The 16,705-nt window shown below is 36.7% G+C and overlaps 1 protein-coding gene across 2 annotated transcripts in view; it reads right to left on the reverse strand.

The window, feature by feature from the left end:
- The window catches only part of NOL10 (nucleolar protein 10), a 53,010-nt gene that overhangs the window by 31,819 nt on the left and 4,486 nt on the right, over window positions 1-16,705 (reverse strand). For both annotated transcript variants that reach the window (XR_013181299.1, XM_054630192.2), the window contains exons 6-13: window positions 14,070-14,206; window positions 13,282-13,347; window positions 11,550-11,610; window positions 10,952-11,037; window positions 10,518-10,596; window positions 9,176-9,325; window positions 6,732-6,798; window positions 1,300-1,352 (exon numbers count right to left, since the gene is read on the reverse strand). Coding sequence is in view for 1 of the 2 variants with exons in the window: in XM_054630192.2 (XP_054486167.2) it covers window positions 1,300-1,352; window positions 6,732-6,798; window positions 9,176-9,325; window positions 10,518-10,596; window positions 10,952-11,037; window positions 11,550-11,610; window positions 13,282-13,347; window positions 14,070-14,206 (699 nt within the window). In the remaining variant the exon portion in view is untranslated. The remainder of the gene's footprint in view (window positions 1-1,299; window positions 1,353-6,731; window positions 6,799-9,175; window positions 9,326-10,517; window positions 10,597-10,951; window positions 11,038-11,549; window positions 11,611-13,281; window positions 13,348-14,069; window positions 14,207-16,705) is intronic.

Below are 16,705 nucleotides of genomic sequence, written 5' to 3' on the forward strand. Positions count from 1 at the left end.
GAAAAAAAATGCTTGGAGAGCTACTTTCTCAACCTTACAAAGGACAAGGTAAATGGAAAGAAAGTGTTCATCTTCTAAATACAGCTAATATTTTGTCATAGATAAAAAAATATTTGTTGTCTCCCTTTCTCACTCAAAGCATGGAACACTGCAGTTAACAAAAGGTGAGCTGGGTAGAGCTGAATTACAGAAACAGGCATTTCACAACCAAAGAACAACCTGACATAACTCATGTATAAAATGCCACATCTCTTTAAATGCAAAAACCTAATAATGTAAGTAAATATACCAGACTACAGAATTGTTTAGAGGGGTATACTATTGTGTTAAGACACACAAATACAACATGTATATATATTCTATTTCATTAAGAGAAATGTAAACTCATAAATATCTATCCTGAACATAATCAAAATCATACACAGTGGATATGGGAGTGGGGGATGACCAGAAATGAACTGAAAAAGATTAAATTTAAATTAATTTAAAATCGATTAGCTAAATGAAGACTTTTTGGCTCACTTAAAAAACAGTAAAATATATATTTCAATATTAATAAACTTTATAGTTTGTCCAAAACGTGAATAAAATTAATTAAGAAGTTATGTATTTTTAGAATCTGGTCAGCCATTCTGCATGTAAAATTTACATAGGTATCCTACTATTTATCTTCTATCAGAACAAGAAAACCTCTAGAGAACACACTGTAGAAACTAAACCAAGAGAGAAATTCAGGTGTAATTTTCTGTATAATTCCCTGACACCAGAAGGCTTGCTGCTAAAACCAATCTGCAGAGATAAAACATGTAGTTAAACCTACAGTTAAGCCTTTCAAGTGGAAAGCTTATCCTGTGAAAAACTGCATTTGAAGGGCATTGAGCAGAAGCTACAGTCAAGAGTTGTACCTGAAGTCACACAGCATCACTTTGTCAGAACAAAGAATATTTACTGCTATGACTATGTCACTGTACACCACATATTAAAGACACTAATAAAATATTTCACAACAAAGCAAAATTATTATCTTGAAAAACATAGATCCTATTTTTCATCAGCTATCAAAAAAAGCTCTACCTGAATTTTCTGCAGCCACTAACCAGTTTTGAAACTGGTAGCAAAAAGCAAATTACAGGTTTTTTAAGTAATTAAACGTGTTACATTAATAAATTATGGTTACCCTAAATGTACTTTACTGTGACAACTCAGACAATGTAGATATGAATTTCAACTGAAATACCTGAATGGCACCAAACAATTGTGTCTTTAGGAGCAATATCAGTAACAACTTGTATTACTTACTGGTATATAATAGATATTCATTTTAGGGGCTTCATTGGCAGTCATTAGCATTCCTAAAAAGAGATTTCCACATTTAAAATATTGATCAGAAGAGAATCATACTGTTTTTAAAAAAAGCTCATAAAATACATATTCTTGGCTTGCAATGGACATTAATCAAGATCTGTAATAAATTGTTACATCAAATACCACAGAAAGAAAGGTGTAGTATCAGCCTAATTAACAAAGCTTAATTTTCTATATATTCATTCCCTTTTGTCTTCTATCTTAATTGTTCAGCACCACTTTGCACACCACTAAGCTCTGACAAGTGCAGGCTGCCAACTTTCATAACAAATATGAACAGTTCATCCCTTAATACTGTTTAGAACAAGTCCACTTAGTATTGCAGTTAAAAACTACATTGGACTTAAAACTGCATTATTAATACATTGGTATTGCCGTTCAAAACCACATTGGACATAAAATTGCATTATTAATACATTGGTATTAGAACATGTGGTTATTTGGTTTTTTTTTAACACACCTCAACAGAGCTATAAATCATAACATGGTTTACACCTTCATTCATATTTCATCTGGGGAAATAAATACAACAGCAGCTTCTCAACCCAAAATGAGATATAGGACACTGTGGCTTCAAAAGGAGTAATACTAGTCCTATAACCAAGCAGGGCAAATGTAGAACTTGAAGTATCTATGAATATACCCAAGAAACACCACGAATAAGGGGTTTACATACTCTGAATATAAAAAAAAAATACTGTGGGAATACTAAAATCTGTGGAAAATCTCCTACTGCCACAAGACTTCTTGTAAGTTCAAAATGAAGAACACTCTCAATTTCCTCCTACATAAAAGAGTAATAAGAACATTTGCCATATACTTTTATGTTTATCTCAATTCAGTCGTTCCAAAGTAGCCGATCAACAGGTAATACAAAAGATTGATTATGAAGAAGAAAAGTGCCATCAAATTAGGTAACATTCTGATCTGAAAGAATTGTAACATATGCCACTGAGACTATGAATAATTGGGTCAATTACTACACACCCAGAGGGCAGAAATTTAATTTACACCCAAGTAGAGGAATGCAATTACCATGGGTGGAGTAATCCTTCCTACCTAATCCTTTTATTATAAATACACAATGCAGCTGGACTTATAATGTCAGAAAAAAGGGGGCTTGCTTTCCCAGCAAAGCAAAATATTTGTGAAAGCTTAGTCAGCAAACAGACTAAAAAACTGTGCCTGGAAAGGTTTGCAGACAATTTAAGGAAAAAGCAAGAATTTACAGCATATGCTTGAATACACACACAGAGTACTCCAGTATAGTGTACAAGATGCATGCTTCCCTAACAGCACACTCACTACTATTTTATAAGACAAAGCATCTTTCCATTGACTGAATAGGAATCATTAGGAATAAAGACAGAAATTAATTCTGCAGATGCTTCAAAGATGACAGTGAAGTAAAACCTCCTCTTTGAGAGTCTTCCACCAATAATCAAAGGAGGACAAAAACAGACTTCTGAACAGTATTTGAGTGTATACTACAAGGGAAATAAAAGAATGAAAGTTAAGGACTCTTAAAGGAGAAGTCTATTCCATGCATTTTTATTGCTTTAGCTTGTTACTTTTAATCAATTTTTATGGGAAGAGAAACCACACCCTAACAAACTACATAACAGCCTAGTTTGATTACTGTAGAAGAGAAATAAAGGAGAGGCTGTTTTCAGAAGTTTTACTAAGACCATCTCTGGAAAATGGTCTGCAATAAAGTATCATGAATGTAAAAGAATAAAAATGGGAGTATGAAGTGAGAATATGTAGGAGCAGCAGTTTTAGAAAATGCAGATTTTTACCTTTTAATTTTTCTTACAGTAACTGGACACAGATTTCTATCACTGGAGATACTGTCAAGTTTCATTTATATTCTACAACTTAAATTGACTAAAGGCTAAATGGACTCAGTAAGTAAATCTTTTTCCCCTACCCCCATTCTGTTCATTTGTGATTAGAGGAAGATATTCAACTATTAAGAGATCCACTGAAATTTGTCATCATGTAGTTTGGTCAAAGATATACAAGGGTTTGCTTCCCAGGAAAGGTACTAATACTGAAGCTGGTTGGTAAAATAATTTAATTAAAAATGCCTAGCTATGACAAAATACCACCAAAAAACCCAGTTCACAGTATACTGATCTTGAGTTTACAGTAACTGATAGAATTATAGAACCATAGAACAGTTTGGTTTGGATGAGATTCCCATGGGCTCAATTCTCAAGCTTGTCCAAGTGTGCCTGGATGGCATCACATCCTTCAGCTTGGTGTCATCTGCCATTTGCTGAGACAGCTCAATCCCACTCTCTATGTCATTGATGAAGATACTAAATAAAGCTTGTCCCAGTACAGAACCCTAAGGGACACCACTTGTCACCGATTTCCACTTGGACGTGGAACTGTTAACCACTACACCTTCTGGATGAGACTATTCAACCAATTCCTCATCCCCTGAATAGTCCATCCATCAAATCCTTATCTCTCCAATAGGAGAGTGAAAATGGGGTATTTTGCCTTTCTGAGCAGCAGTGACACATGAAGTGTTAAAACACAAGCTGGGCAAAGATCTCCTGGCTTTCCTGTGCCATGCATCTAGAGGGGCTCTGAGAATGCTGGGGCACCAGTAAGGGCACTGAGCCAAACCATACTGATACTGAAATCATGTTATATTTCCACCTTTCCACAACTGCAAGCCTGTTTTACTGAAAGCATTTCCTTATTTTCAGATCTTCAGTCATGATTATTCCTTAAACTCTGAACAAGCATGAGGTGGTTCTAAGGCATCTTAAGTGCTGGTCCAACAGTACTTATGATGAGCATGTAATGCACCACCTCTTACCCTTGATCTCTCCATTGCAACATGCTCTTGTTTTTACCCCACTGTCTCCATGTGACTAAAAAGGACAACCCAGTTTTCTTCCCACAACAGTTCTTACCAAAACCATCAACCTGTCCCCCTACAGACAATATGAAAAGCAGCACTAAAATAAGCAGATGTAGGACACAGAACTGGACTGCACAATCTAGATCTCAGTCACAGACTCGTGAAAAGCAATGTCCAATAGCAACATCAGGGACATGTGTGCATTCAATTCTTTGTGCTACAAGATTTGTCGTGCAAAGTCTCATGAAAATCATTTCTGCAAAAGCACACGAGTCATGCCCACATACCACAAAGGCTACAGATTATCTACAGCTGAGTAATGCCCATCCTTGACATATTCAAACTTGGCTTGACCTGAGCAATCTGATCAGACTTCAAAGCTGGATCTAACTTCAAGTTGGCACTGCTTTAGGTAGGAAATATACAACTCCCAGGGGTACCTACCAATCTAAATTACACTATGATTCTACATTGACAAATAAATTTTTTCTGTTCCATTCCCTGTGGTGAGCTCTTCATTCATGCTGTGTGGATGTTAATTTGCTGCTGGGCTCTCTTTTAGATGCAACCAATAAGCTCACAGGTAAAACCTCGGTGAAAGGCTGAAAATCAGTCACTCCAACAATCTCTCCCTGCAGCCACTATGGATGAGGGTTTATCCATCTCCAGGGTGTACAGTCCACCCTGTCACCATGCAATAATTCTCAATACACCCACTTGAACTCCTACATTCAACCAGTGCACATGGCATGTATTCTGCTCATAAGGTCAAAAATGCCCACCATCTTATCAGGGATAAGATTAATTGCTCATCTTACCCCAAAAAGGAAAAAAAAAAAAAAGGAAAAAAAAAAGAAAAACCTCCAACCCATTCTTAACTGAAGTTGGCAGAAAAGACAGATAAGTTTTAACTTGCCAGAAATCTCACACTCACTTATCTACAATCTTAAATTTGAGTTGCTAGTATGAATCAAAGTCCAAGTTGCTCTGTCTTTACTGCTACCTCTCTCTAAAATTAAGATAATAGCAGTTTGCAACTCAGGCATTGTCTGTTTCCAGACTTTTGCTCTGTGCCATCCTAGCGGCCCTAACTTATTTCATCCTTTTCAGTACTGCTTTCTAAAAAGGAAGTAGGCATCACACCATACTTAAGAACTAAAGCAACTCATATTAAGCAAGAAAATTAAGTCCAGTTGCAATCTGAAGTACAACCAAAGCATATATGCACATACAACCATCACTCTGTGTTGCAGTGTGATGCAATATCTTGTTTTAGCTATACCAGTTCCTCCCTCAGGTGTGCCAGTACCTTCTCCCTTCCCTTCCCCTGCTCCCAGTACCTGCTCCCTTCCCTCCCCTTGCCTCCTGCTGAGAGCTGTCCATCAATCTCAGTAGGCCAGCAAAGACATAGTATTGGTGAAGCTCAAAAGATGCCTCTCAGCCCTGGGGACAATTGGGCCATCCAAGTGTCATTTGTCCCCTGAGACTTCCCCCCTCCTACCTGGTTGGTGGCACACCTACCCCTTCCCTCCCCCTCTCCCCGGGCTTAAAAGACACGGGGACCATGCGGTTTGCATTCTGTTGGAGCTGTTACCAACATTCAGATGTCTGTGACCCTGGAATAAAACTCTGGATTAAACCCTCTGGCAGAATCCGTCTCCTTTCTTCCTTCACCATCGCCTGAAGCCTTTCCACCAGAGGTAAAACTGAGTTCCTGCATGCCTGGGCCTGTTCCAAGTGCCAGCTGCCACATCCAGCCAGCCAAAGGTGTCTCTGGGGTGAAAACTATCTCAGCTGCCGCCTCTGGTCAAGCAGCAAGTGCCAGATGAGCCCAGGCACGTTCCACCCGGTAATATTGGGATCTTATCTCAATAACTCTGTAAAATATTTTTACTCATAAATTAAAGTCCCAGAAACCTTGGTTAAAAGTGATCCTTAGTTTTGATCTCTGAACATAACATTATGAGATGCAACAAATCTGAAAAAAAATCACAAAAACCATGCAAATTTGTGCACTTAGGAATCTACACTTAAAACCAAAGTAATAAACCTAAGGGATGGCACAATTTAAGTGCTGTATTTAAATCAACGAAAGATCAAATTCTTGAAACACTTGAAAAAAAAGTGTAAATCTGCTGTAAAGAGGTTTTTCCTACCTCTAGGAAGCAAGCTCTAACCCATCTGGGACTTAGTCAAGACAATAGGCCAAAACTCCTTATTATAAAATGAGTCACTTCAGATATTTGAAGGAGTAAAAGAGGCCAATCACTCAATTAACAGCACAGCAGCTTCTAACTGCAAAGAGGCTACTATATAATACAGATGCAAAGGAAACAAGGACACTAACTGACAAATAACCCTTTATTCTAAGTTCTCCCATAAGGAGGAAAGTAGACCTAAATTGTATCACCTAAACAAAGACCACACCTTGGGTTAACAAGCTTTTCCTTTTGAATTTAGCAAGACATTAATATACTTAACATACCTGAATTTGGATAAAGGCAGACATCATTTATATCATGTTCTGGTTCCATTGAAGTAAATATCTTTCCCTGAAATTGTAGGAAGAAAATAAATCATAAAAAACTCCAAACAATATAATTAAATTCAGTAAATCTAAACATTAATAATAACTACTATAAAAGCTAAGAAACATGATGGAATAAAGATGGAACAATAAAATGTTATTAATATCTGAACATAACACAAGGAAGACAGTATAGTCTTTTATCTCTGATTCATTCTCTTACAAGGAAGTGCAGCCTACTGGTAATTGAAGACACAGCAATGTACAGTGGCACCTATAATTTCTCAGCTTACACTTCTGTATTGAAAATATATGTCAGATTTACTTTATTTTATGCAAAAGTGAGGCTGAGGTCCACAAATTCTGGGCACGCTGTCAGTGTAACCCTCACTTTATTCAACTATGAATGTGGAAGTTTTAAATAATTTTACTTTGCTAAGTATGATTAGCTGAGAAAATGGATTAGGAGTAGAATTTGAATCTGGAGCTTGATTCTTCCACTTGTACTAATGTCTACATGAAATGAAATATAGCTCAGCACTTTATTTGTGATTTATAAACTCATTATTAAAGAGGTCTTGATATAAAATAAAAGCACTAAGAGCATACAGTGGTATCTAGCTTAGATCAGAATTGAAGTTATAAAGGTTACTTAAGAAAGAGGTAAAAGCAGGAAACAATGTTCTCAAAATAATAATTGGAACACAGTCTGAAAAACCCAGACAAAATACAGGTGCTCTTATAAGCCAACACACAAAACAGCCAGTAAAGGAACAGTCTCTAACAACTGGACCACATAATCTGAAGCATGAGACTACATGCCTACACAATTCTAAATGAGGGACAGGAACAAGGTAAATTTTGATCCTGTTCCTCTTTTTTTTTTTCTTTCCCTGCAGCAATCCCACCTACCTTTCTGGGCCCTTCCTTTCCCTCCCAGTTACATGCTGTTACCCCACCCACCTCTGGTCTCTCCCTGATGATTAAGAGGAGTCCTCCTCCACCCTGGCCTCAGCAGACAAAAGCCTGGTGCTCCCCACCCCAAGGCACGTCTCAGCATGGGGCTATTCTGGTATCAAAGCCATATGCTCTCCACCCGCAGTCTGCCTCTGCACTTGGTTCCTGGCCAGAGGTAGTCAGGAACCAGCAGCTGGGACAGATGGAGCCAGCTGGAACATACTCTAGGAAAGAGTCCAAAGCTATCTTTGCTTTCCAGCGGTGAGAAGCCCTCCCTTTTCCCACCAGAGGCCACCTGACAAACCTTACAGAGCTTCATTCTCAAGGAGGGAAATATACATACCTAGGAAAAATGGAGAGAGGCCACAGCAGATGTTTTAAATAATAACCAATAATTTATTTGCTCTTTCAAACAGTAACAATTAACTGCAGAGGAGCTTACAAAAAACTACTTGCGATCACAGAAAAAATAAATGAGGCTGTTGAAAGTTCATGAGGCAGCACAACAATACTGAAGTGACTGCCTGAAATAATTAGGAAAAAAAGCCTCTACTACAACTCTCCTTATGTTTCACTATAAAGTTAGAAAAGCATAAATGGAGCATGTTTTTTAGAAGGAATACAATGACTACAGACATCCCCTCAAAGCAAAACAAGTTACAATAGTGTTACTATGAATCTCTGGGGTAACAAAATATGCTGCCCCACAGAGTCATAGTAAGGTTCATTGACAGAAAGATAAGAAAGAGGACAGCATGATATAATGAAAAGAGTGAAAGAGAGTGAAAGAGTGAAAATTAGAGCTTACAATTTCACTTAGAGGTGCAAAGGGCAAGGATAAAGACATTGCCCATTGCAACATAATCCCCTAATACAGTGTTATTAAGACACACTGTTATTTGGCTCCCTGCATAGTATCTGCTTCAGTAGCCAAATAGGATCCTGTGAAAATAAGCAGTACCTGATTTTAGTAGATCTTTAACTAACTGATTTACCTTTGAAATAAACCCTATTTTGAGCAGGGAATTGGAATGAACATGTTTTCTCTGGTGGAAAAACCTAACTGGATGTATTCAAGAAAATAGTGAGAAATATACAAACCAAGGCAATGGCTAAGATACTACTTTTTATGTTTAAATCCTTCGCCTGAAAGAAGCCTCTTGGCCAGACATGTACAAACAGCTAAAAACCCCCTGAGACTACATCTTTATACCTGACAGGCTATTGAATAACTTCCCAGATGCTGATTTACTCAGACAGGACAAAACGCTGTGTAAATTAAGAGACATTAAAACCTCAACTTCTTACACTGAATTTCAGCTTAATTAATTAAGCTGCACAAAAACCACTCAAAAACAACAAGCCAAAATAAAATCCCCCAAAACTCCCAACCCAAATAAAGTAAAAATTTAAAAATCTGAATGCAGTAACATAAAACTACTTACTGTATCTTTGTTCCACATTTTTATGATTCGAGAATCCGCAGAGATAATTAAATCCAACTGATGCTGAAACTGAATGGATTTAATAGGCAGGCCATAGTGGTGATCTTTGACTATTAATGGATTACTAGACCGAAGATCATATAATAGGACCTTGAAGAATAAGAGACAAATTAAATTTATAACATTGTAAGACCATGAGGAAGTCATGCCCATCAGATCTTCATTAAACATTTAGCTAAACTTGAAATTTTACTTACATCGGTAGGATTTACATAAAATAACTAATTCTGAATTCTGAAAACAACTTATTAAGTGAGCCCACTTTATTCTAACCTGGTATTTTAACATCAGCATGCTTCCATCAAGAAAAATTAATGAATTTAAGACCTAATCATCTTTCTAAAGACTTTTTAATTTCTATTGAAAAAAATAAACCTTTTTTTTTTTTGTTTTCAATACTCTTAGTGTTTCATAATTAGTAATATTTCACTTTCAGATTCTTGTGTTGTTGTTACATGGTTTAAATTTTCAGACTCCCTTCCAGATTCAGTGAATTTAACTTTCCCTCAGTGGAACACCACAGAATGTAATTTTTTTATGTCAAGGAAAGTAGAGAGTACAGACCCTGTCTTCCAGAAACTTGTATTTTATCTCCAAAATTTCCTATGGAACTTGAGAAAATTAAATCTTTCATATGTAAAGTGTGAATAACAATAATCTTTGGGAAAAATAATATTATCAGTTTATTTAATCAGAAACACCATCTGCAATAAAATTTGTCTGACTTGTACACTAACATAGCAAATACAATTCTCACACACATATCTGTTCTTGAAGAAGCTACAGTTTTCTAAACACATGATGGCAGGAAACAATCCCCACACTTCCCTTTACAAATATGATGGCAACAACAAATGAATTTAAATTAGTCTTCATGTCAAGATAAGACACTAAAAATAACAGTTGAAAGACAATAATTTCTGGTTTTCTAGACCTTAAGACGAAGGAGATCACATATGTTGCATTGAGATGGTACTCATAGCCCCAAAAAGCAGCAACTTCCCCACACACTTGACTCAAGTCATAAGTCAACTGCAAATTTGCAGTTGTAGAGTATGTAGGTTACAATGATTTAAAGTGGTACCTACAAAATTCTGAAGAGTACAAGCATTTGATAAAATTACATTGCAGTTTGGCTATTACTACTCTATACCCGTAACTTATGGACTAATAAATACTTGCAGTAATAGATATATACTGCACTCAATGTATTGATAGACATGGATTGGGAATTTCAAGAGCAGGATCTCCTAAGAACTGTGGTACATGAAGTCAAATCTACCTGCCCAGTAGAAGTTCCAACAGCCATATTCAAAGCCCCATCAAATTTCAGTGCTGAAATGGATGGCAAACCTTCTATCCTGCAAAGCACAATATTTACAGTTAGGCATACTTTCAATAAAGCCTGTAAATAATTTTTTAATGTTAAAAAATAGCTAAGCTAATTCTTAGCTAAGTAAAATAATTCACAGGTCTCACTCAGAAATAGTACTTCAAAAAGCTGCACTGTTTACATTCACAATGTGTATTTGTATACAAAAATAGCCACTACTACTTAGATCAGTGTCTAAGAGAACTTCTTTGTGACTACGAAAATCCTTTATTCACACTAGCAATGACAAGGGAACAGGCAGGTCATTTTAAAGCAAAGTGGGATTTATTTCTAAAACAACAAAACCTTCAGAAAAATCCAGTGAAAAGGAAGCCTTTACTTACTCTGTGTCTGCTGTCACACTGCTTAATGCACAGTCCAACAGCCCAACTCGATTTCTAGTTCTAGGATCCCAGCATTCCACTTTTCCCTAAACAGTTTAGAAAATATGGTTCAAGCTTATGCAGCAGATACCTGGTAGTCTGAAAACATTTAAATAAAATTATGAATTATCTAATCTAAGGAATAATTAACAAAATTTCTTAGGTTGACATGAGTTGTTCTAATAATGACATACAGGGTGCACACATTTCATTTGTAGTTTTTTCAATGTAATCTAAATGAAAATCACTAACACTAATTTTCTCAAGATTAATAGGGTACACATGCCAGCTAGTTTCTACAGATGGCTACACTGCAAAATAAGAGAACATTATTTTTGCTCCCGTCTGCAAAATCTCAAGTGCTCAGCAACCAAGTAACTCCAATATTTTATCTGCACTATGCTCTGAAAAGTCATCTTTAACATTATCTATATCTACCATAGCAAATGAGACCAATTAAATTAATTAGGTTCATGATTTCTTCTTTTCCTCCTGCAAATTAATTACAAAATGCAACAAACACTACTGCCCTTTTCATAAAAGGAATGCAAACATTTACCTCAGCTGTCCCCATAGCAAACAAGAAGTGGACAGGATTTATGTCACAGACATTACTCTCTCTACAACAGAAAAAGGAGCAAGTTTAATGACCTCAGAACAATTTAACACATTAACAACTAATAAGATTTCTGCAATCATGTACACTATTGTTCAGCCTGGAAAAGCAAAAACTGGACGGAGGGAGGGAGGGACAAATGGCAACAGCTTCCCATACTTAAGGGGAGCTTGCTAAAAATCTGGAGGCAGAGACAGTGCTGATGACCTCAAACAGGTAAAGTTCCAACTGGATGGAACTAAGGATAATATTTTTATGCTGTAAGGATAATTAAGCACTGGAATGTGTTAATCATAGAGGCTGAGAAATTTCCATCTTTGGAATTTCCAAGACCCCTCTGAGAAAATTCACCTGAATTCATGAGACTGTGCCCTGAACAGCAGCCTGGGCTCTGAGTCTCTCTGCACTTCTCTGCCCATATCCAACACCTACCACCAAGCCCTGCCACATCACTCTGCTCCACTGTATTCTTAAACAACTCAACAGTTCTTGGAAGAAATCTCCTCAAGGTGTGCAGGCTCAGATTGGATACCAGGAAAAATTTCTTCCCTGAAAGGGGCTGCCAAGCACTGGAAGAGGCTGCCCAGGGTAAGTGGTTCAATCACCATCCCTGAGGATAATTAAAAGACATGTAGATGAGGCATTTGGGGACATGGTCTAGTGGTGGACTTGGCCATGTTGGGTTAATGGTTGGGCTTGATGATCTTAGATGTCTTTTCCAACCTAAATGAATCTCTGATTCTAATTATGTCAAAAGATCCTTATGATTACTTATGTTCTAAAGCTTACATCTCCAACATGTTGTGTCTGACCAATGGTCTCCTTTCTCTCACCAAAGTATTCTGTTTCTCAACAGGGCACCCAAGAGCCCTGTATTGCGACAACAATTCTTCCAAAGTACAAATATTTCTTCCTTTCTACACTACTTATCCCAGCACTTTCCAACTTCTTCTATTCAAAGCTCTCTACCTCTAATTCTGTAACTCATCCAACTCCCTCACCTCAAAACCTTCCCACAACTTCAGTCTCATCTCTCTAATCCAGATTTTACTTTACACCCTTACCTCTTCCATTCCAGGATTTTCCCTTTTTTAAACTCCAGTTGCTCAGTTTTTTATTGTGCCTTCCCAAATACTTCTTCATCCATTAAGCTATTCTGCCCACCAGCTGCTGCCCACCAACAAGCCACTCTATCTAGTGAAGTCTGTCTGCCTCTCCCCACATGAAAAAAGCTCAGTTCCTACTCTGGTAGGGTTTTCAAAAGAATCCGACACATGCTGGAGATATAAAAATTCTCTTTGGGCTACTTCAAGAGCAGAAGGACAAAGACATGTCTGGGAAAGTACATACCCTGTGGGTAGATCTCTATATGATGGCTAAATTGAGTAATAATGGCAAAGTTTTAATGAAATGCTCTTAAGATCAAGTTATATAATACCTATTAAGTCCATATTAAGCAATTTTAAAACATCCACAAAAGAAAATTCAATTAAACATAAAAACTAGAACAAAAAAATTACAGAACATAAAATGAAATGAGACTCAGACTCAGCATATGTTCACTTTCAACTGTGCAAAGCATTTGGGCAGCTTTCAGTACTGGTGGTGAGCATGCTAGAAGTCTGCTTCCACCTGGTGGAAAGAAGACAGAGGTCATGCATTACACAGGACTTACGAAGCTTCGGTTTGCAGGGAGTTCAGAAATCTTCCTTGTTCCAGATTTAGCCTGTACACTTCAGAACTACAAAAGAAAAACCCAAAATTACTCTTGTGTCTAACAAATACTGAAAAACACTGCTGTAAATTTGGAGGCATTGTAAAGATTCTTATTCACAGTCTAATTTCAAATATACAATTTTCAGAATTCACAATTTGCAACAATACAAATATATATTTTGGTGTTCAAAATACAGAGAAAAATGTGCATGCTCACCATTTATTTATCATACTTCAATATCCTACCAATTACTATTTTTCCAGGCAAAAGATACATTAACTCATTTCTCAAGACCTTTTAATTTCCTGTGATTTAAGTTACATCTTCAATTTCTACTTACTTTGCTTGAAACCCTAAGAATCTAATTTTATTTTTACCATATCTTTTCAGAAACACAATTATATGATTTAACTCACACTTCACAGCAATAAAAGACCAACAAGGATAGGAAGTTATTTAATTTTCCTTAAATGCTATACACTTTTTAAAACAATACACTGACCTGCAGTTTTTAATACAAATTTGCAAATACATGATATACATGGTTTAAGAATAAAAAAAAAAAATAGCATGGGAAACTGAATTAATTTTAATCTTCCCACATTTTCCACCCTTCACCATTTCCCTTATTGTTTTGGAAGGAATTGGCACTTTTTCCACTTTTTAGCTTCTCTAATATTTTAATGTTCATTTTATTATTGGAAAACACTGCTAACAAAACTGAAACAAAATAGTCCACTTAATACCTTGCTCCTACGAAATACAGGTCACATGATGGGTAGTGGTAAGAGAAATCTCTACCAAATTTTGGTATTCTTGTCTTGTAGTAATGGCCATGTTGTGAATGAAACTCCACAAATCTGCCACACTGCAAGAAGACAATCTGAAAATAAAATAGAAAGCATTGAAATATACAGAAACAGACAAGTATCTCCCCAACTTGTCTTTTAGCACAAACTTCAGTGATTTTTTTTTTCAAACTCATAAAGGCTTATCACAACTTATTCAAACAATTTCTACTAAAATGACAGAATCAACTAGTGCTTCATCATTCTCACTAGCCACAGCAGAGTTTTGCTAATATACATTATGTGAATATTCACAGGAGTAAATGAGACACCCTGAAAGTGACTCTGCAGTCAGAAGCAGCACAGTTATTTCACACTCTGCTGCACCAAAATTAACATTTCTATTTCCTTCAAGATACTGCAGTTAGTGATTTCTTCCAGGTACAAAGCTGTGCAAACACCAGTACATTCACATGGACTAGGCACATGAGCTACACATCCTGATGCACAGCAGCATTCCAGTAAATGACACCAGCAATCTTTCTACATTTTTGTTCTTTGCCAACTGAGTAACGTTTCTTTCTGAAACTTAGACAAACATCTCACTCCTGGAAAAAGCTACAGGGAGGCATTACTAGAGAGCTCAATCTACCCCAGTAAATAAAATAGGCCAGGTTCTGCTGTTACACTCCTTGTGGCAGGTTAACATGGCACATATCCATAGGAAGGGATTCTTTCCCCCCCACCTCCCCCCTGCCCCAGAGACAGGATCACCCCCATCACGTGCTGCACCTCACACTATGGCCAGGCACTGAGCAATGGAGGAACAGCTGGCCTGGCCCAAACTCATGCCATGCATGATAACCACAGCCAAACCTTTGTCTCTGAGCCTCATCCCTATTTAGCTTGGATTAGAGAAGTGATACTTTAGTTTAGCCTGTGTAGTACATGCATCTTCTAAAAACAGTACAGAGCAAATATCTAAAATTTTCTAGTGCTGAATTACATAGCTAGCAATGCAAATAAGGAAGAGAAACTCAGGGAAGTGAAGTGACTTTTAAGTTTAAAGTTAAGTTTAAAGCTTAAGTTAAGTTTTATTTAAAGTTACTTTAAATCTGTCATCTTTATTTATAAATCTGTATAATTGTCTTACCGCTAATAATTTTCTATTTAAACACAAATTTCTATAATATTGGACTTGAATATATTAATGTTCTCTTTCATGAGTAGTGAATACAGCTCACTGTAAATTGTGTTTGTCTTTTCTTCTTACTAAATTAATTTTGGTCACCACCAGAAAACTACAACTAACGGTAGCAAATGCATTGGCACTGGTGTGTGGCAAAAATATTATGTGGAAATACAGGTCTCCTGGCAAAAGGCTGTGGGAAAAAATATACTACACTCTCTCCCAAGTCTAAAACTTAGTCCAAGTCTAAGACTTTTAAACCTAAAACTTAGAAAGGCACAGAAATGTAACTGGCCTTTTCTTTCCTACAGATTCATACTAATCTGTATGAAAGAAAAAAGGTGCTCTCATTATGAAAATGCAAATAAGCCTCAATGCAGCCTTAAAGGGATGGCAGGAACAGATTTGGAGAGACACTATTTTCGCTGGCTATGAAAGGACGCTGAGAGCACCAAGAGGGCTACCAAGACTGACAAGGGACAGAATCCAGGACAAAAAAAATCCCTCTTTCCAATAGCAACAGTAAAAACTCAAGATTTTCCTGGGCAGGAACTAAAAATTCTTTATGACAATATAAAGCAGAATTGCAACTATTCAGTAAATCTTTGGAACCACCATGCCTGTAGATTTTGACAGAACCGTTCAAGCATTAAAATGATATTTTAAAGACCCATTCCAATCGATACTTCTATAATTCTAAAAATTTCAACTGTAATTCCTCGAATATCGTTCCCTCTTTCTAACATGTCCACAACACTATGACAGACACTTGAAGTTTATTTTTCTTTCTGATGATTTCTTAAGTTTTAGTAAAATAAAATTGAAAACATAAAGATTGCATGAAGTTGAAAAAGTAGGGCTTCAGCCTGAAATATAGCACCCATTTCGGCTGAAAACACACCCCTTTCTGTTCATAATCAGTCAGAAAAATTTGGGAAGACAGCATGTTCCTCAGTCTCCCAAATGACTATTTGGTGTGTAGAGCCAGAAACATTTTCCACCAGATAGACAAGTGGGAAGGTACTGTGAAGTATCAGCCATTACCTTCTGCTACTTGAATTCATGCACTTCCTTGGAAATCTCATGGGAAAAATGCAAAAAAGCTATAAGGCTAGATGATCATGTCTCTGATCAAAGAGCAGTATTTATTAAAACAAACCTATACCTGAAATGGTAAGATCTTTTCACAGAAAAAAAAAAGCATAAAATAAACACTTGGGTGATTCCTTCAGGTACAGCACTTCATTTAAAAATAAAACTAAAGAAAAAAGATATTACTTCTCTCCACAATTTTTGCTTCACATGCTCATCGTCATGTCTATAACAACACTGACAAATCAGGTTGTTAACTCACTCATAGCTATCTAACCTTTGAAAAACAATGTATGCGTGCATCACTTGGCAC

Source organism: Agelaius phoeniceus, chromosome 3, assembly GCF_051311805.1.
Source record: "Agelaius phoeniceus isolate bAgePho1 chromosome 3, bAgePho1.hap1, whole genome shotgun sequence".
Taxonomy (NCBI): Eukaryota; Metazoa; Chordata; class Aves; order Passeriformes; family Icteridae; genus Agelaius; species Agelaius phoeniceus.